Here is a 19,895-nt window from a genome sequence, read left to right as displayed (position 1 = left end):
ACACTGTCCACCCATCTCATCCTCTGCCGTCCCCTTCTCCTTGTGCCCTCAATCTTTCCCAACACCAGGGTCTTTTCCAGGGAGTCTTCTCTTCTCATGAGGTGGTCAAAGTATTGGAGCCTCAGCTTCTGGATCTGACCTTCCAGTGAGCACTCAGGGCTGATTTCCTTCAGAATGGATAGGTTTGATCTTCTTGGGACTCTCAAGAGTCTCCTCAGCTAACATATGGTTTATCTAAAACAATGAACAGATTTGTAATTTGCAGTAAATTCAGTGTCAACAAGAGAAAAGGGGTGTTGTGCAATGCTCAGCATCACATGGAAATGTTCTCCCACCCACAGTGCAAAACACCAAAAGGAATATATATTTAATTTCATGTTATTTATGGAGTGTATTAATCCCCTCATATGCCAAACATTTAAAAGCAATGTTCAAAAATCTTTTGGGTAGCAGCAAGCAATAAAATATACACACTTAAAAGCCTGGAAATTGTTTAAGGAGTATGGCTGAGATCATTGTACTTGAGAGGGCACCTCTAATAAAGAGATGTTTTCAGCAGTTAAAGCATGTCAGAGAATACAACTACTGTCATGTAATAAAGATTAAAAGAACTGGCCACTGGCCAAGTTAATATTCATGTTTGGGAACTGATGCGCTTTCAAATGTATAGGACATGCAATACCTTGCAAGAAGTCTGAGTGCATGACTCTCAAAGTACAATACAGTAATCAGGTGATATCCAAATTATGAAAATATATTTCTTTCGGAATAGATATTTTAAAGCTCCTAAGAGAGAAATTTGTCAACCTTTTTAGGTGTGTGGGCACATTTCACAAACTGGAGCAACTGTCAGTGGCAGCACACACATACCCCATAACCAAGCACATACTGCCATCGATTCTACAGGCCATGGGCTTTTTTCCAAGTTCAATTTCAGTGGGATGCGAACCAGGAAAGCTCTTTGTCGGCACCAGGATGCTCACAGTCATCACTCCGGTGACCCTCGAAGAAATCTCTGGAGTTATTTTTCTCCTATTGAAATCAATTGTGCTTAAACTTCCCATGGAAATCAATGGGACTTTAAGGGGGACTATTCATTTCAATGGAGCAGTACATGACAGGAGAAGTCCCCAGAGTATTGTGCCCACTGGACCCTAACTGCAGTTCCATCCTCAAAATGTCATGTAAGTGGCAAATGTTACTGCTCTGCCTTTTTTTACAATGCTTCTGGCGGTAAATTTCCAAGAACGGTTTCAAACTTGCAATTCATCCAGAACAAGGATCACCACCAAATGCTGCCTCTGTCCCTCAAAGCAACCCTCGATGAGATGCTCCAAAGGCGCAGCTGCAAAAAATAACCCAAGAATCCTGCGGCACCTTAAAAGACTTGAGAAATGTATTGTGTGAAAAAGCTTATTCTATAATAAACTGGTGGGTTTTCAAGGAGCCCCGAGACTTCCTGGGTCTCCCTTGCCCCTAAGAACCAGCGATTCTTGCCTTGCTTAATCCATGCAAGTGGTTTAAGGGTTGTGCGGCGACAGCCCCAGCGCCGGAGTCCAGTTCCCCCGAATCGCCCAGCAGGGGCCACTGCTGTTCCAGAGCAGCCTCGCCGCCGCCGCCTCCTCAGCTGGCGCTGCTGCCGGCAGGGAAGGTGAAAGGTTGGCAGGAGCAAGAGGGCGGAGGGAAAAGGAAGCGAAACAACGCCGGCTGGGCAGCCGACCTGGAAACTGACACCGCCGAGGTGCCGAGCAGCTGAGCCACCCCGAGGGGAAGAAGCAGGAGCAGAAGACGCCGCAGGGGCAGCAGCTCAGACCACCGAGCAGGCTCGGCTCAGCGGCGACCCCGACCTGCCTGCCTGCCTGCCTGCCCCGGGGATAGCGCGCGCGCCGCAGCCCTGTCAGGTCCTGGGAGCGAACAGCCGCCGCGCTTGCTTGCCCCGCCTCCCGCCCTCCTGGGCCCGGCAAGGTTGGCCCGTCGGCGGGGGAGCGGAGCTTCGTCCAAGCGAAAGAGAGAGAGAGGAGGGCCGGGCGGCGAGGCAGCAGCGCTCGGCTTCTCCTGAGGGGCGAGCCGCAGCGAGGCAGGTGGCGCTTCCGTCGCGCTCTCCAGCCCCAACTTTGGCGGGCGGAGTTGAGGGAGAAGAAGAAGCCGAATAAAAAAAGCCTCCCCCCCAACCCCGGAGGTCTCTTTCAGGTGGCCGCGTCAGACACCGAGAGCGCCCGGAGCTTCCTTTCCGTGGAAGGAGCGCTTGAGAGAAAGACTGGGAAGCTGACTGGAAAGCGCGCGCGGGCTGCTGCTTCTGCTGCTGCCCGGGCAGCACTGCGCCCAGTCCGGCGCCTCGATCTCCCCACGCCCTGTCAGGGAGGAGCTGCCCGCTGCCGCTTTTCCTTGGCCCGCTGCAAGGTAACGCGGGGTGCGCGCGTGCGGAAGGGAGGGGTGGTTTATCTATTTGTGGCGCTTTACACAAAGGAGCAGCGCCGAAGCCGGGGAGGTGGGACGCGCGGCTACTCAAGCCTTCGCCTCAGGAATATGGCTCGGGCGGCGAGACGCGCTATGGCAGCCGGTGGGTAGAGACGGAGGAGGAGGAGGAGGAGGAGGAGCGCGCGCCCGGGCACATGTCATTTTCTCAAGTTCTCGAGGCTAGAAAGGAGGGCGGCTGAAGGGCTGCTTGGCGCATAGGCGCCTTGAGGGAAGTCGTGTTTCCCCTGATCCGGGTTGGGGTGCCCACAGCAGGGCTACTTTTACCCATAGGGCTCCTGTGCTCCAAAGGTCAGCGGTTTATCATGGCTGAACCTCGAACAAAGAAGCCCACGGGATCTGAGAGGTACTTGGACTGCAAACTTTAACCTGTGGAAACTTTTAATTCCTGAATTTAGCTCCCTGCTGCCTAGCAACCAATGCCCCCCCTCCACATGCAAGAAGAACTTTGACTTTTTTTGTGGGATGTCTCAACAGGATTCTTTTTTCTCCCTCCTCCTCTAGCACTTAGCTCCCTCGCCATATGTGAAGCTGGAGCCTCCTCAACTTGACAAGGCCAAAGAAAAACCTGCTCTCTTCAGGGTTGCTGAGCCATATCATGTATTGTTCGCCGGCGCTGAGTTAATTCGCCCCCCCCCCCCCTTGCCTTCATCTCTTGCTCGCATTTGCCCTCTGACATCAAAGCACGGAGACCGCCATGGGCTGCTTCTGCGCAGTCCCGGAGGAATTTTATTGTGAAGTTCTGCTTCTGGATGAATCCAAGTTGACCTTAACCACCCAGCAGCAGGGGATAAAGGTAAGCAGTGTCTGCCTCCTGCTCTGTTTTCATTGGGGTTTCCCGGACGCTTGCCAGTGGTGCTTGAAATGCTTTGTCTGGAGTTGAGCAATAAGGGGCAAATCTACATGGAAACATACTGTTCTCAGAGAGTGCCTATCAAAACAGGCTGGCTTCTAATGACCAGGAAATAGACATGTCAAGTGGCATTTAACTTTGCATCACATTCCATTACCCAAGACAAAGTTGAAAGAGTAAAAACCAAGAGGAACATAGAAGTCCTGAAGGTGAACAACAGGATTTTAAGTGTCGACCGGTTGTCTTGTGACTTGGGTAGTGTGTATGAAGTATGTGATGTGGTGTAATATTATAGAATTTAATAAAAGGAGAAATAACACTTCGGTAACTTTGTCACAGAGGTTTATATACTAGCGGGGTGAGATCTTTTGAAAATGTTTTCCTGGATGACTTCTTTGCTTTATATAATTTGCTTTGCAATCTGATTTTCAGGAGTTGCAAGGGTGCTTAGCAATCAAAGATCTTACACTGGAAACCAGGCACTTTGAAATATATACATGATCAGCAAAGATATTTTCAGAGTTTGCCTAATAAAATTATACTTGAGGCTTGCATAAGAAGTGTGCTTTTCAAATGCTCAGAGTGCTAGTCTGCACCTGCTGAGGAGTCTGTTACTCACCAGCTCCTTTTAAGCACATTTTAATTCTTAGTGATTTCAAGAAGAACCTTAATTATATTGCTATGTGCACCATGCTCCTGTTGAAAAGGATGGCTGTAAAAAAGATTTAACTTTGGATTTATTTATTTATTGAATTTACTGATACTTACTTGCCTACTAAAATGCTTATAACTCAGCTTTTAGGTGGTTCTTAGCACAAGAGCTACAGGAACCAGTTCTCTAAACAGGCATTTGTGGGTCTTGTTCAAATACAGTCTCTATGGGATTGGGTCAGTATTTCTGCTTGGGAAGGAAGACTATACATGCTAATTGTTTTCTATGGTTTTTTTTTTTTTTTTACTTCTTAAGTCATTCAAATACTTATTGTGCATTCTGTTTTATAGAACTGAATGCTGATAGGCCATGTTTCACTAGTAATGAATCTTCTCTCCTGATGGGGAATAATTTTATGTGAATGTTTCTAGAGGGAGAGAGAAGGCGATTGTCTAGGAATTCTAAGTATATATGGCTGTACTGTATTCTCTTGGCTCTTTTAGTGGGTCAACAATATATTGTTATATGCCTTGATTTCTGTGCATGTGCTAGAGTTAGGACTCCAGAAGAAAGGGCTACATGTTTATAATAGTGAAGTTGTCCATCTACAGGCAACTTACTATAAGAAATAGCCCTTTAACAAGAATTCAGTTTGACATGTTTTTACACAAGTTTGTAAACAGAGAGGTTATCTTGAGTATAAAACTGCTTGAAACTGAAGCTGTCTGTGGCAGTTGGAAAATTTTGGCATTCAGTTAAGTGAAAGAAGAACTATTAGGAATTTGGTCTCACTAATTTCATGCTAAGAGATGCTAGATTCATTTGTATTTGCTGATCCTGTGACTTTAATGTAGGAATCTTAGTTGTACACCTAAGGGTCGCTTTATGCATTGTTTTTAGGGGTACATCTAAGATGATTTAAGGGCAAACTTTAATATGCAAATATGACCAATATGTGTTAAATAAGTGGATCATACAGATATTAAAAACTGAGGTTTTGAGTGGAACCAAGATTGTATTTCTTTGCATTTTGAAAATGGTGGCATATCTAGCTAATCTATCTAGCTAATCTATCTAGTAATGAGTTCTAGTTCAACAGATTTACATTAGAAAAGTATAAAAGAATGTAGTGATTTATTTTTAATTCATTCCTGTTGTTTAAAGTCTAGAGAATATGTCATACTGAAATGTCAGAATAGAGGCATCATCCCTGCAGCATAGTATCCTTGCAGCACAGAACAGCATAATCTGGGGAGCAGGAGAGCAAGTTAAAGGTTGTTATCTACCTTGCATACATTGCAAATAGTTTACAAGTTGGTTGCTAATTGTAGGGATGTTGTTGTTTTACAAACACTTGCAGTTTTGTCTGAACTTCATATTTGTAAAAAATCAAGTGGTTCATGATAAAAGCAATTTATTCTAAACAGGTGTAACACGTTTGTTAATGTCACAATACTACAATGGATGCAATTTTCATAACTCTTACTAGTTAGAGTTTATTGTTTCTTGGGGATATAGACTTTATTTGTATTGTGTTATGTAGGCAGTTCACCTGTTAGCCAGTTCACCTGTTGACCTTTTGTTAATATGAAACCAGTGGTTCTTTGAATCAGTGCTCCAGGCTAGCACTTCCAGGGCCACTGTGGGGAAAGGATCTAAAAGAGGCCTGGGTGCTGTGCAAGGGAAGTGTGAGAACATGATTTACACAAAAGTTATTTACTGAAATATTTGAGTATCACGGGGAGAGGGAATTGGGAAGAGTGAACACGGGCCCAAATGCAATAAAAATACGTTGTTGAAGCTACCTGAGGGATTTCTGGACGCTATGAGGAACTGGGATAAGTGCAGTAATTGCAGACATGGGACAGCAAACTGGGCAAAGACAAGGCAAGCATGCAAAGTTAAAGTATATCTGTTAGTGGCTCTGATCATTTTTAGGCTGTGTACAAATGTACCATTTAAATGGTAGGCACCATGCGATTGGCTTGAGCTATCTGATGGTGACTTCACATATTAGTAGATTGAAGGAACTGCAGCTCACTGTTATGGTATTGAAAAGTGGGGGTACATCAGCAGAATGACATCTGCTCACTTGGAAATAAAAACCCCTGGGTTGCCATCTTATATCTGGCACACCCCACATAGCTTTAAATCATTTGCTACAGTAGGAGATAAATCAGATCCCTCCTGGTCTTGGCCTCTGCCCCTTGCCCCTTTTGCTGTGAAGTACAGTGGTACCTCTGGTTACGAACCTAATTCGTTCTGGAGACCTGTTCTTAACCTGAAACCGTTCTTAACCTGAGGTATCACTTTAGCTAATGGGGCCTCCCGTTGCCGCCACACGATTTCTGTTCTCATCCTGAGGTAAAGTTCTTAACCCGAGGTATTACTTCCGGGTTAGCGGAGTCTGTTACCTGAAGCGTTTGTAACCCAAGGTGTTTGTAACCCAAGGTACCAGTGTACTGTTTGGAGTGGGAGGTGGTGACACATGACAGAATCTATAGCTGCTACATCTGCTTCAGCATTAAGAAGACTTGAAGATATGCATCCAAGTTGCAGATTACATTATTCCCCCACCCCATGGCTTGGGATCTGATTCTCCATCCTGCTGTATAGTATTACAGTGTTGAAACAAAATAAATCCCCCCCCCTTCCAGTAGTACCTTAGAGACCAACTAAGTTTGTTATTGGTATGGTATAATTGGAATTACAGTGTGTGAATTAAGCAAACACATGAATGGGGTCAGTGGTTTAGGTCATATCAATATGGTTCGCAACTGCTTCCTTGGAATTACATTGTAGAGACTAGTATTTGTGAATGAGAAAGACAAAGAGGATTGCCACCTTGCAACCTGGATACTCATGTACAGACACACTGGCGGAGGAAGAGGAGTGTGGGGGGAGCGCACCGTCCCCGGCAGTGTGATCCCGGTGGGGTGCCATTGGTGCTGCCCCCCACCCATGCTGGGTGCCACACCCCTGCAGGCGGTGCGCCACGCCCCCAGGATGCACACCATGGCCGCCCCCACCAGCTCTCTGCCCCCCGGTACCAGAGCATGAAGCTCCACCACTGTATAGACACACACATGTGGTATATAGTCTGGTTACTGTTTCTTTGCTGTGAAGTTCCACACTGCAAGAAAGGATGTGTGGAATCATATGGGCATAACTTGTTGCATGGGCAAGAACAAAGTTGTAGACCTAAGTCATCAAGTCCACTTGTGTGTTTGCTTAGTACAGACACTGTTCCCTCCAGTGGTATAGTATTGCACTATGGGAAAGCAGCTGCTGTGCTACTTGTGTATAAAAGAGGATTAGATCCAATGAAGTCCATGGGATTTGCTTTTGGATAAATCTGCTAAAGATCACAGACGTAATAAAGTTTACTTAGATGCACTGGCCACAGTAAACAGAAAGCTTCCTAGATCGCTCTCCAAAGACATTGACTTGAAAGCACTGATGCTTACGTGCCTGTCCACAGGTGGTTGCAAGTTGCCTGCAGGAAGACTTTTGCTGTACTCCTGTGTCTGCAGCAGATCTTGACATCCTTTTCTATATCGCTGTAGCTTTTGCATTCCAATTAAGGAGCACTAGGAAGTGAAATAAGTTGCTATCAGGAGAGGAGAAGAACAAGAGGTAGCAATGTGTTCTGTCTCAAGAGTAAAAATTTTGGAATTACTGCCTATCAGAGCTGTCTGGTTAGCATTTAAGTAACCCTTGGTGTCAGCCATAGGTATTTGCGTAACCTGGGAGGACTTTGTATTCATTCTGAAGGTTTTCTGCTTCCTCCACTCATTTTCCCAGGGCCACGTGCTTCAGAGCCTAGTTATTTTACTGGTTTCTTGGACCCTCTTTCTAGAAAACAACCTGCCTTACTGTTAAAATGGCTCTTGCTTAGCGCCTTTCAAATTCTGTTCTTAGGACCTCTGGAATTCCTTCTTGGGAGCTTCTCAATGAGAAGATCAGTAATGGTGAACAGGTTTCCCAGAAAGATACCTAGCTTGATCAATAATTGCTGGTACTTCCTTTGCAATGTTCAACCCGTAGATGCACTTTGGTTTCTGTGTGATAATGGTAAAGTCTAATAGGTGTTGCAGGCTTCATGTATCAACTGAGTGTGTGCTGAGTGGTAAAATGAGCTGAAACCAAAAGAATAAAAAGGGAAAGAAATATGAGGATGACAAAGTATCCCAAATAGTTGCTTTTCTGGAAGATGTGGAGACAGGCATATTGGACACCTGGAAGTCTAGCATCCTTCAGCTTTGGGCCAAGAGTGGCCTTGCACCTCAAGAGCGAGAGCTGCCATTGAATATCATCAAAGGCTACTTCATAGGCTTCAGACAAAACATCAATAATATCTGCTGGGCTTCAAATTGCAGCTCTCCTTTTGTTATTCAGTCCTTGAACTTCTGTGAGATTGTGCCCAGTGGGACTGAAGAGGTTTCAACGCTGCTGCTGCAAATCGGGAATGCATTCAGCACCAATTCTGGCACTTTGGTTGCCCTAAACAGTTCTTCAACAAAGACAAGGACGCAGCTGCAACCCTTTGAATTCTTTTGGTAAGCTGGAGTATGAAAGCTCTTGAGAACTTTCTTCAGACTGGAAAGGTGTCTGTGCAGAAGCAGGAATTACATATTACTGTGGGATTTACCCACGAATCCTCTCCAGTCCTGCACCACTGCTGCTAGTTTGCTGAACCACTATTTTTTACCCAAAACTGATGGCTGCAGGATGAGAAGGTAATGCACAGCTCACGGTTCAACTCCACTGCTAACTTACCAAACCATGACCTTCCCTATGAGATTAGGAGTCCTCTCATTGTTAAGTGAGCAGCTACACATAGCTACACTTGCAATCTATTTTTGGTTGTTGGGGATGGGATCATCCTTTGGGAAGGCAGACTTCAAACAAGAGTGTACCAGTAAAAATAGGCAATTGTTGTTGTTGAAACAATTGTTGTAGCAGCAGTATTATTTTGTTGGTGGAAGAGGCTTAAGAGAAGGCAGAGGCCCAGAAGAGCTGGAAGTCTCAGAAACTGGAAGTTATCTGCTGCTGAAGTACTCCAGAAATATTTGTCTACAGCTCCCATGAGCCTCAGCCAACATGGAGGACAGCAAAGGCTAGTACAAGGTAGCAGTGTATTTCTGGCACAAGTGGTATTGTTATAACTATCCAATTACAACTTAAGGTAACATGATCTTTTAAAAATCCCAAAGGACTACAAAGGATCCCGAACACCTTGGTACTCAGACATTTTGGCTCCCGAACGCCACAAACCCGGAAGTGAGTGTTCCGGTTTACGAACATTCTTTGGAACCCGAACGTTCAACGGGGCTTCCTGCAGCCAATCAGAAGCCACGCTTTGGTTTCTGAATGTTTTGGAAGTTGAACGGACTTCCGGAACGGATTCTGTTTGAATTCTAAGGTACGACTGTATATGCAGTGCTATTTTTCCAGAAAAAGAGGTGCCGGAACTCACCATGAACAACTCCCTCATTCAATTAGAATGGCAATGCTGCCCACCTGATAGGTGCTGGAACTGAGTTCCTGTGAGTTCCCCCAAAAAAACCCAGACTATATGCTGAGTTAGGTTTATGCTCAGAATGGCAAGCAAAGCCTGTTGGGTGCTGTCACTGCTCACATCCATACCATACATTTAAAGCAACCTAAGGCCCGTGGGCCGGATCTGGCCCAATCGCCTTCTCAATCTGGTCCATGGACAGTCCCGGAATCAGCGTGTTTTTACACGAGTAGAATGTGTGCTTTTATTTAAAATGCAACTCTGGGTTATTTGTGGGGCCTGCCTGGTCTTTTTACATGAGTAGAATGTGTGCTTTTATTTAAAATGCACCTCTGGGTTATTTGTGGGGCCTGCCTGGTCTTTTTACATGAGTAGAATGTGTGCTTTTATTTAAAATGCATCTCTGGGTTATTTTTGGGGCATAGGAATTTGTTCATTTGCCCCCAAAAAATATAGTCTGGCCCCTCACATGGTTTGAGGGACAGTGAACCAGCCCACAGCTGAAAAAGGTTGCTGACCCCTGATTTAAAGCATATGGATTTTCCCAAAGAATCCTAGGAGCTATAATTCTCGGCACCCTGAACGAATTGCAGTTCCTAGGACTCTTTGGGGGCAAGTAATGTACTTTAAATGTATAGTGCGGCTTTGACCACAGACATGTTTTTAGCACCTGGCTAAGACTTTCCTCTTCACCTGGGTGATTGGAGTAATTTGATGCAGCGAAGTCAAGGCTTTATGTTAGTTCAGCTTTGGGTAGCTCTTAAGCTTCCATGCTACCCCGAGGAGGATGGTATTTTATTTTTAATCTATTGATCTGACAGCTTAATTTTTTATTGGCTCTTTTTAACAATTTTGCATGTTTAAAAACTTGATCGCAAAGCTGATTGTAGGACTCCTAGAGAACAGCCCTGTGTTACGCAATTACCAACTAAATAAACATTAATTACACTTTAAAAATTGCAAGCGTAATGTTTCTAATAAGACCATATATCTGCCATAAGGGGACAGCATAAAGCTATGAAAGTTACCACATCTTCTTTGGTTGTTGTACAAATACTGCCTCGGCAATCAAATTGCAAAATACAATACAAAGTATAGTTCTTGTCATTTCATAATTCTTTCTCAAGCACAGGAGAATCGGAGTCCCCTACCCCCCAAGTTAATTTTAGCCTGTTTTCTCATCATTATAATTCCAAAGTTGGTAGCATTGCAATTTTGCAACTTTCAGCGACACAAGGCTGAATATAATTTATTTTGAAGGCGTTTCTAATAATTATAATTCCAAAGTTGTAGCTTTGCAATTTTGCAATTTTCAGTGAGACAAAGCTGAATATAATTTATTTTGAAGGAGTCGTCTTGTATGCAGCCTAAATTTGCTGCTGCTACTACAAAAGTTGAAATTAGGCAAGCAAAAGGAAGATTATTAGATTTAAAAAAACACAATTCTTATGTTTTTTGCTTGCATTAGAAAATTACTGTTCATTAAAGCTAGTATAACAGCCTGAGCCAATAACATTATAGCTCAAACCTCAGGCTGACCAGGAGGTAACTTCATTTAAAAATTAATGGGTTTCTGTCATGCTGTCATGCCAGTTTCATTAATTTAGTTAGATGCATCCTGGGAAAATAAAGTGTCTCAATACTCATTCATTATATAGATATTCCATGGAGAATTCAAAATTGCTGGTCTCATCTGTAAAGATGCAGGAAAAATTAGTAATCTATGTCAAATAATGACAGTCGTTTCGAAGAATGGTTAATTTATGAAAAGATTTGCAGGATCTTTTGTTCCTTTTGGTCTTTTCCAGATGAATAACAGAAATGTGGAAAGGCCTGATACTATATCATTCATATATATGTATAGAAATATATTAAAGTTTGAGATTTCTTGCTACCATGCCAAAATTAGAAAGCCTTTTAAAAAAAGATGCTATTTTCCAATCCATATTTCATATCATCAAGGAACAGAATGAATTAAAGCCTCATATTTCTGATTTAAAAAGCTTGTGCTGATGCAATCAGTCCTTAGTAGAGATGCCCTAACTTTTGAGAAGGCCTGCCTCTGCTGAGATGTTACTACAGAATTTTTGACTTTCATGGAAGGAAATTCCTATTTATCAAATTGAGACTCACTCCTTGATTGGGCTGTGGCCTGGTAGGGACCTGCTAACCAAACATGCTAACATCTCAGGAAAGAGAGGCAAGAGTATAGAGTTGCTCTCACTACTTCCAGTTAGACTCTGCTAGTAGGGGCACTGTCTGGCCAAGCTAACAGGAGTTTGCTAGCGGTTGTCCAGACCCTCCAAGTGCCCCTATTTTCCAGGGACAGTCCCGGATTTACAGAAGCTGTCCTGGTTTCTGATTTGATCCCGGAATGGCCTGCTTTCCCTTAGGACATCCCTATTTTCATCAGAGAAATGTTGAAGGGTATGGTAGGATGTCCCTATTTTCATTGGAGGGTATGGAGTTATGTGACCCCCAAGCCAAGGAGATAAGTAACTATACAACCTTTAGAAAACATCTGAAGGCAGCCCTGTATAGGGAAGTTTTTTAATGTTTAATGTTTTATTGTGTTTTTATATCTGTTGGAAGCCTCCCAGAGTGGCTGGGGTGGCCCAGTCAGATGGGTAGGGTATAAATATTATATTATTGTTATTAAACAGGATGTTCCTATTTTCATCAGAGAAATGTTGGAGGGTATGTTGGTCTGGGTAGGCCTCAGGCATACAAATGACAGGGAGAAGATTAAGCTATGGCCCCTCTTCCTGACATCTGTTTTTCTATGTTGAATGATGTTTTTCTACAGAGGAGCACAGTGAACCTACACCTACAGGTAAAACAGTACAATCAATACATAGGTATACCACCTCACCTACTGTCTGTAGGAACTAAGCGTAAAAGGGACTCTCTAGCAGGTAGGATTTATGCTGCAAGATGAATGCTGAGGTCTGTGTTACTGTGCAAACCTTTATTGAGGATGGTCTTGAATGACCAAATGACATGTGATAAAACAAAGCTGTGCTTGGCACACCACAAAAGCTTTCTGGACAATGACAATATTGGCTGAGATAGGTATCTGTACAACACACAACCCAGAAGTGGCTGCTGTGGAACCTCTCCCTCAAAGCTGGTGTCACTTTCATTTACCTGGATGGTGTTTGGGGTAAGGAAAAGCAGGAAGGTCTCTGGACTGCTCAGGTGTCCCAGCAGAGCCAACATGGCCACTTACCTGTTGATACATTGTCCAAGTTCGTGGTTGCGTGATACTGATGTTGTGTGGGTATCTCTGCAGTATCTCCTCACTGTTTTGGTTGCTTCACAAGCACTCTGTATGAGATGAACAAAAGCTGCTATGCATTGACGTGGTTGTGTGAACCTGGCCTTGGTAGAGATGAAAAGTAAAGCAGACCATTTTCATTTTTGTATAGGCAATGTGTGCCTATGGGAGTTAGGCACCTTTCAGAATCTCAGCCTCCTCGGTAGAACTTCATGCGCCAACATCTGGGATAGGTTTGGCTGTCTATGTTGTTTTATGCATGCTCCAAATACTTGTGAAGTTATTCTATCATTCTTTTGAAAAACAAAATACCAGTCTTAATACAGATTGCTCCCCCCCTCCCCCCGTACCCAATATTCATAGTCAAAGGCAAGGTAGTCAATGGTACGGTTGGATCATCAATTGCTGATTTGTAGGAGGGAAAGTAAATACCTCCTAAGGAAAACATGCAAATGAGTCATAAAAGTGGAAGAAGTGAAATGGACGATGAAAGGAAAGTGTTAGTCTGCTGAGATTACTGCTAATATTGTTCAGTAGTACAAATGGAGCTCGCTATAGGTGTAATTACCGGTAATGAAATGTCTTCTGGACATAAAATTTCTAAAAAAATTATGCTGCAGTCTTACGCTTCATTACAGTTTAGACTTTAGAGAGACTGGTGGCAGCATTTGAGTAGCCACGTAATGTTAATTTGAGCTTCCACCTTGCCTCTCCATATGCTTGTTATGACCTATAACACCATAAAACATCAAAATACTGTCACAGTAAATCATTGTACAGTCACAGCTTAACAACAGCGAAAAATATGGATGTATAAAAAAACAGCCTAATAGTGGTAGCCATGCCTGAAGGCTATTTTAAATTAAAATGTGTTCCATTATTTTTGAAATCTGAAAAGGAAGTTGCATTGCCACATAACCTCAAAGAGATCATTCGACAGACAGGGAGCAACTGCAGAAAAGTCCCTGCTTCCATTCAAAGAAAGAGGAAAGATCATGACTGTGTTACAAAGATGTCACTGGCTGTAATCCTCAAAACACTTTCGAGGAGATAAATTCCACAAAAAATATTGATTATACAAATTAGTAGAGCTTACTTCCAAAACAATGTGTTTATGAATGAGGTAGTTATAGAGACAGAAAGCAGATGAGATGAGGTTCAAAAACCACATACAACATTTATGTTTTACCATTGGCACTCCCAGTCCCCTTTTGTATCACAGTAAGAAACAAGGGGGAAGAACAATTTCAACTGGGGTTGTGTTGCTGTGGGTAAGGTTCTAATTATTTGCTCCCATGCTGATTTCGATTCTGAACTCCTAGATGCTTTTAGCCGTAGAGGAGAAAACTGACAAGCATGAGAGATTAAGACTATAAATTCCCTACACAATGAATGGCTTCAGACAAGGTGAATTAAGTTAGGGAATTGGTGTGAGAATCAGTGGTTAGGTTTCTCCCCCTTGTCATGGACCTGATCTAGAGTTATCCCCTTCCACAGTTCCATTTTATAAAATACAGTAAAGAGATGTTGGGAGTTTCCATTGCAGAACTCCAGTGTCATGTATACTTTGACCTTCAGGGTACACTGAAGCAGCACAGGAGGAGAAATGTTCTGAGAAGTCTTTCTAGAAACTAGACCCTTTCTCTGAATTCGTATTCATTTGTATGATCTCTTCACATACTTTATTTTATTTTAAGGAGAAGCGTGTTAAGGAAAAGAATGCTTAATGCATAACTGAAGAATTGCATTTCACAGAGTTTAGCCTTGTCATCCTGCCAAGTCAAATGTTGCTGTTTAGTGAATCTGTCTTGATCTGCATCATTAGTGAACATACCCAGCCTTTCCTAAATATTTTTGAAATAGCAACTTATTTGGCTTCCTTCCTAACTTTTTGTGTTTGACCTTGTTTCTGTTAATGCATACTGAAAAGGAAAATGCCTCTCTATGTGCCATAGAGATAACAGTAGAACTCATTAATAGATCATAGAATTTTAGAGTTCGAAGCGACCCTCAGGGTCATCAAGTTTAATCCCCTATGGTGCAGGAATATGCAGCTGCCCCATACAGGGATCAAACCCGCAACCTTGGCATTATCAGCACCATGCTCTAACCAGCTGAGCTATCCAGGCTCTTCAATAACAGTAAGGGCTGTTTGTACATAGTTGTTTAGTGAATGACATCGTTCTTGAATGGTAAACAATTGGTGCATCTGTTCCAGTATAACATCAAATACCTCCAATAACGGGAAAGATCAGCACTAAGGAATAATGGTTTCTGCACATTGTAATATACCAGCATAAGATTAGAGGTCAATACCTGAAATTTGTTAGCACTCTGGAAAGTGCCTTCATACTAGGGAGTCCAACTCTAAGGAAGTACTTTCCAAGCAGGTAATGAAGTCAGTGATGACTCAGCAAGGGTTGCCTTTTGTGGAAGGAAAGTGTGGTATAAATTAAGTCTTCTTTGGCGATCACTCGTGGCTGAGTAAGATTGTCTTCCATGAACACGGTTTTAACAGTGAGTCCGTAAATGACTATGGAGGCCAATTCTGGATCTACATGTCCTTCAACAGTGGGGATATAGGATTCTGGGCGGGAGTTGATCACAGTGAGCATTTGCCAAGCGTGCCTTCCTCTTAACATGTTTCTCCCTTCCATCCTGAGTTTGAGCATCATCAAAGTCCATGACACCTTTGGTAAAGGCTGTTCTCTAATTGGAGCACTCACAGGCCATTGTTTCCCAGTTGTCTGTGTTTATACTACATTTTTAAAGATTTGCCTTGAGAGAGTCTTTAAACCTCTTTTGTTGACCACCAGCATTGCACTTTCCATTTTTAAGTTCAGAATAGAGTAGTTCTAAATTAAGTAACTCCTACTTTGCTTTTCAACTTGGTGCATCATCAACTGCACATATATTGCATCAGTTAGGGTAAAATAAACATTTAAAAATAAAAGTGTGCATACCTAATTTATCAAAACAAAACAGGAGACTTTCTGGAGACTTTGAAAGTCCATCCTTTCTTAATCCAATGATTAGTACAGTATCAAAATATGGTACCTGGAATTGAAGATTCTTAACTCCTTAGGTATGTGATGATTGCTTGGGAATCAGTAACAGTAGCATTGATAATTTGCTGCCAATATGCTTTGGCAAGGTCGAGTTTTGCAAACACTTTGCCCTCAGCAAGAACACTCAGCGGTCAATTAATCACAAGAACTAGATAACGATACTGTTTAAGTGCCTTACAGTGTGCTTATAAGCTCTGCAGTCTTGTCTTTTCTTACCATTTGACTTTAGTGCTGGCACAATTGCTGTGGTCGTTTTAGATTCTCAAGCTGCTCTTCAGTTAATTTTGTTTTTTAAGGGCAAAATGCATTTCCGTTCTCCAAGCAAAATAGTGTAATGGCTGGATCTTGATATAGCTCTCCTTTTGGAAGCTTTCTTACTGGGTGGGGGCGGCGGCTTGGAAAGCCTGTACTAATGGTATGAACATGTTGGACATAGTGGTGTGAATCAGGTCTTTTCTAGTGGTATGAACTAGGTTCTTCCTAAGAAGCTCTTATGGACTTCCTTCATGTGAAAAATGTGCTCTATTATTGAGCTATGGCTCTTCCTTGAAGTTTATAAGTAGGTGTAAAGTCAACGTGTAAAGGGAGTACAGAATAATATTTGCTGTCCCTGCTCCCAACTTCCAGCATTGTTCCTTTGTGAACAAAGCTACATGTGTTACAAGATGTAAATGCATATTTGTTCATGTGTCTGCAGTGTCCCTAACCCAGTCTTATGGCAAGAGCCTTTCTGGGTACAGCTTATGAGCATATAGTTTTTTGTTTCCAAAACAATGGTCAACATGTGGAGGTTAGTGGCAAGAATTGCTGGTGATACTGTTTCCTTACAACAGGTTGTCTGAAACACCTTTAGTTGTTTTGGGCAGACATGTATACATTGATGCACTTAATTTAGATGACAAATATAGTTGCATACTGTCAGGGAACTGCCATCGGAGCCAAGAGTGGAGGTAAGGCTCCCCAACGATGCAGGAGAAGGGACCAGCAGGGAGAGAGAGAACACTTCCTTTGGGGAAGGAAATCGGCGTGACACCAGGAAGAAAGGGGAGCAGGGAAGGACTTCGGAGAGATGGTTCCAAGACTCTTCCACAGAGACCAGCGGGGAGAGCCCAGGACCTCCGCTGGCCACGCCCACTCTGCGCAGAAGACTTCTGCGCAGGGAGGCTAGGCGGAGACTTGGCGTCAAAGAGCTTTTATGTTGGAAGAAGTTCAGGAAACGCCCACTGACGGATTCTGCCAGTGACTGACACAGCCACGGAGAAAGGGCTGTCCAGCCAGGGAAAGGTTTAGCCAGACAACGTTGCCTAGAGCAGCAGCCCCCTTACGCACGAGCAACCCCAATTCCCTTTACACATACATATTTGCACTCTGAGCAAAGTGAAAATTTACACTTAGCCATAGATGGAGGAATCTTTAATTTCTGGTGTTAATTCATTTCAGGTCAGTTCTATGTCTAGATAACAGTTACATTGGTAGATGTTTTGAATGTGGTACATCAGAAAGTGATCCATCTGAATATGTTTACCTGGGGACCTTCTGAACAAAGATGTTTTCTTTTATCTAAAAAAAGAGAGAACATCTTTGCCTAGCAAGCCTCTGAAGAACTCTGTCTAAGACTGATGAGATTACCTTTGAAGATATGCACAGAATCATTTGCACAATTGAAGTAAGATGTGACAGTGTCATGGAAACAGAAGTATTGACATGTGGTGGAAACGTCTTCAAAGAGCAGATGTAAAATCGGGGCCACAATAGACTTGGATCAATCCCAGTGAGAAAAACAAAAAATACAAAACTCCCCAAACAAAATCTTTGAAGTTTAAACAAAATCTCTGAAATTCTTAAGTCTCATCTTCTTCAGATATTTTCAAGAAAAGAAATGCAAGGCCATGGATGTTTGGTTGAAAGCTTTTAATTATACGTAGTAATATATTCTCAAGGTGCAAGAAGAAAATAGTTTTAAATGCAGACAGTGTCTTTTATCTTCCCTTCCCTTCGTGTAATGCCTTTCTTCAGAGAATCTTTTCACTTTCCCTTAATTTACTGCTATTTCTACTCTAAAAGCCCTAGCTAAGATCAGTATCCTTTCATGCAAGTTTCCACTTTGAACAGATCAGTCAAATTCAGAATGGAAAACAAACAACATAACCCATTGTCTGTGTTTTGCAATGAAGAATATTATAAAGGGGTTAGTGTGAAATGTTGTGCCTTTCGAAATCCAGTGTGGTTTACTATCTGCTTTTGATCTAGGCACTTCTAAGCCATTGGAGAAGTTGGTAGCAGAGCAAAATTCACTATTTAATTTATGATCTCACTCATTTCCGAAGTTGAAATCCATTGTCTAATCTGGATTTCTAAACTGCATGTGCAGCCCAATCCTGTGTGTACTTAATCAGAAGTAAGTCCCGCTGATTTGAATGGGAGTCGCTCCCAAGCATAGGAACCAACTCCTAGGGGCCGAGGGGGCTTTGGCTCCTCCAATAAAATATTTGAGGGAGCCGCCTCCCCCCCCCCCAAGATAATGGGCATTGCCATTCAAATGGAGTGTGTGCACCATATCATGTGATCGATTTTGCAGGGCGGGGCTTACCTGGGCCCCTGCAATATTTTATTCAAGTTGGCACCCCTGTTCCCCAGTCAGTATGCATAAAATCACAGCTGCACTCTTAATTGGTCTTTAGATTGCCCACTGAATACTGAAAGTATTCTTGATACGGCTCTTGACTTTATTAAAAATGCATGCATGTGCTCTGTGTTTATAGGCCCTTTTAATGGGATAGCTTACAAGAGTTGTTGAGATAGGGTTTCCTGTGTAGAGCAACTGCATGAAGAAGAGTTTGGATTTGATATCCCGCCTTTCACTCCCTTTAAGGAGTCTCAAAGCGGCTAACATTCTCCTTTCCCTTCCTCCCCCACAACAAACACTCTGTGAGGTGAGTGGGGCTGAGAGACTTCAAAGAAGTGTGACTGGCCCAAGGTCACCCAGCAGCTGCATGTGGAGGAGCGGAGACGCGAACCCGGTTCCCCAGATTACAAGACTACCGCTCTTAACCACTACACCACACTGGCTGGAGAACATGCTATGATACAGATCAGGGCACAACCAAGACCGGCAGCCTACACTTATTTGTATTGGGGGAAAGCTCCCATTGGCACTAACAGGAGCTTTCTTCCTGGTGCAAATAACAGGAATGGGAACCTGATCTAGTTTAAAACCATAGCAGGGGGTTAAAGGGTTAGAGCGCCCAATCCCCTTTGTCCTGATCCAGGTCCCACACCCTGCTATTCACTGTAAAATAACAAAAAAAACCAAAAAGTCATTTTTAGTTGCTTTAATGATAACCGGACTAGCTTGGTGCTAAAGTGTGTGCGAAAGGGGAATGATGGAGCACGGATGATGACATTGTTAGTGTGGGAGTTTTGGAGAAATTGTCATTTATTGGAACTCTGCTACCGACAACAGATCTAGTCTAAATGGCAGAGATCTGTACAGGAATTCAGTCATGCTGTAGCTTACAGATGTAAATTTTTATGAACTGGTGTGACTCAACCCTCCTCTTCTACTGACTGGTCAGCTTGACATCAATACAGTGGTACCTTGAGTTACAAAAGCCTCTGGTTACAAATGCTTCAGGTTACAAACTCCTCTAACCTGGAAGAGTTACCTTAAGTTGAGAACGGAAATCGTGTGTCGGTGGCGCAGCGGCAGCAAGAGGCCCCATTAGCGAAAGCACGCCTCTAGTTAAGAACGGACTTCTGGAATGAATTAAGTTCGTAACTAGAGGGATAAGACAGTAAGCAGGAGTAGTTAGTATGTTATAAACCAGAGGGGGAAGTCATGGGGGAGGGGGTAATCGGGAATTTATTTTGTGATTATATACATGTGATTATGTGAAAAAAGTAAAACCCAATAAAAAAATTATATATAAGAGAGAATAATACTTCCACTTTTGATCAAATACTCTTTGGGGGGTGGGAAGGAACGCACTGTTTTGGTTTTTTTAGAATAACATTTAGAAATGTACAACGTTTTCCTCCCTTGGGTCCTC

General features: G+C 42.9%; 1 protein-coding gene across 2 annotated transcripts in view; it reads left to right on the top strand.

Moving 5' to 3' along the window:
* Window positions 1-2,104: 2,104 nt before the first annotated feature.
* The window catches only part of EPB41L4A (erythrocyte membrane protein band 4.1 like 4A), a 97,486-nt gene continuing 79,695 nt past the window's right edge, over window positions 2,105-19,895 (top strand). The window contains exons 1-2 of one of the 2 annotated variants that reach the window (XM_053408637.1): window positions 2,105-2,400; window positions 2,980-3,271. In XM_053408637.1, coding sequence (XP_053264612.1) covers window positions 3,173-3,271 — 99 coding nt within the window. In that variant the 5' untranslated portion in view covers window positions 2,105-2,400; window positions 2,980-3,172. Of the gene's footprint in view, window positions 2,401-2,501; window positions 2,561-2,979; window positions 3,272-19,895 lie in introns of those variants that run through there. The other variant, XM_053408638.1, reaches the window with a different exon arrangement.

This window comes from Podarcis raffonei, chromosome 11 (genome assembly GCF_027172205.1).
Source record: "Podarcis raffonei isolate rPodRaf1 chromosome 11, rPodRaf1.pri, whole genome shotgun sequence".
Lineage (NCBI taxonomy): Eukaryota > Metazoa > Chordata > Lepidosauria > Squamata > Lacertidae > Podarcis > Podarcis raffonei.
This window is presented reverse-complemented; position numbering and strand designations above follow the sequence as displayed.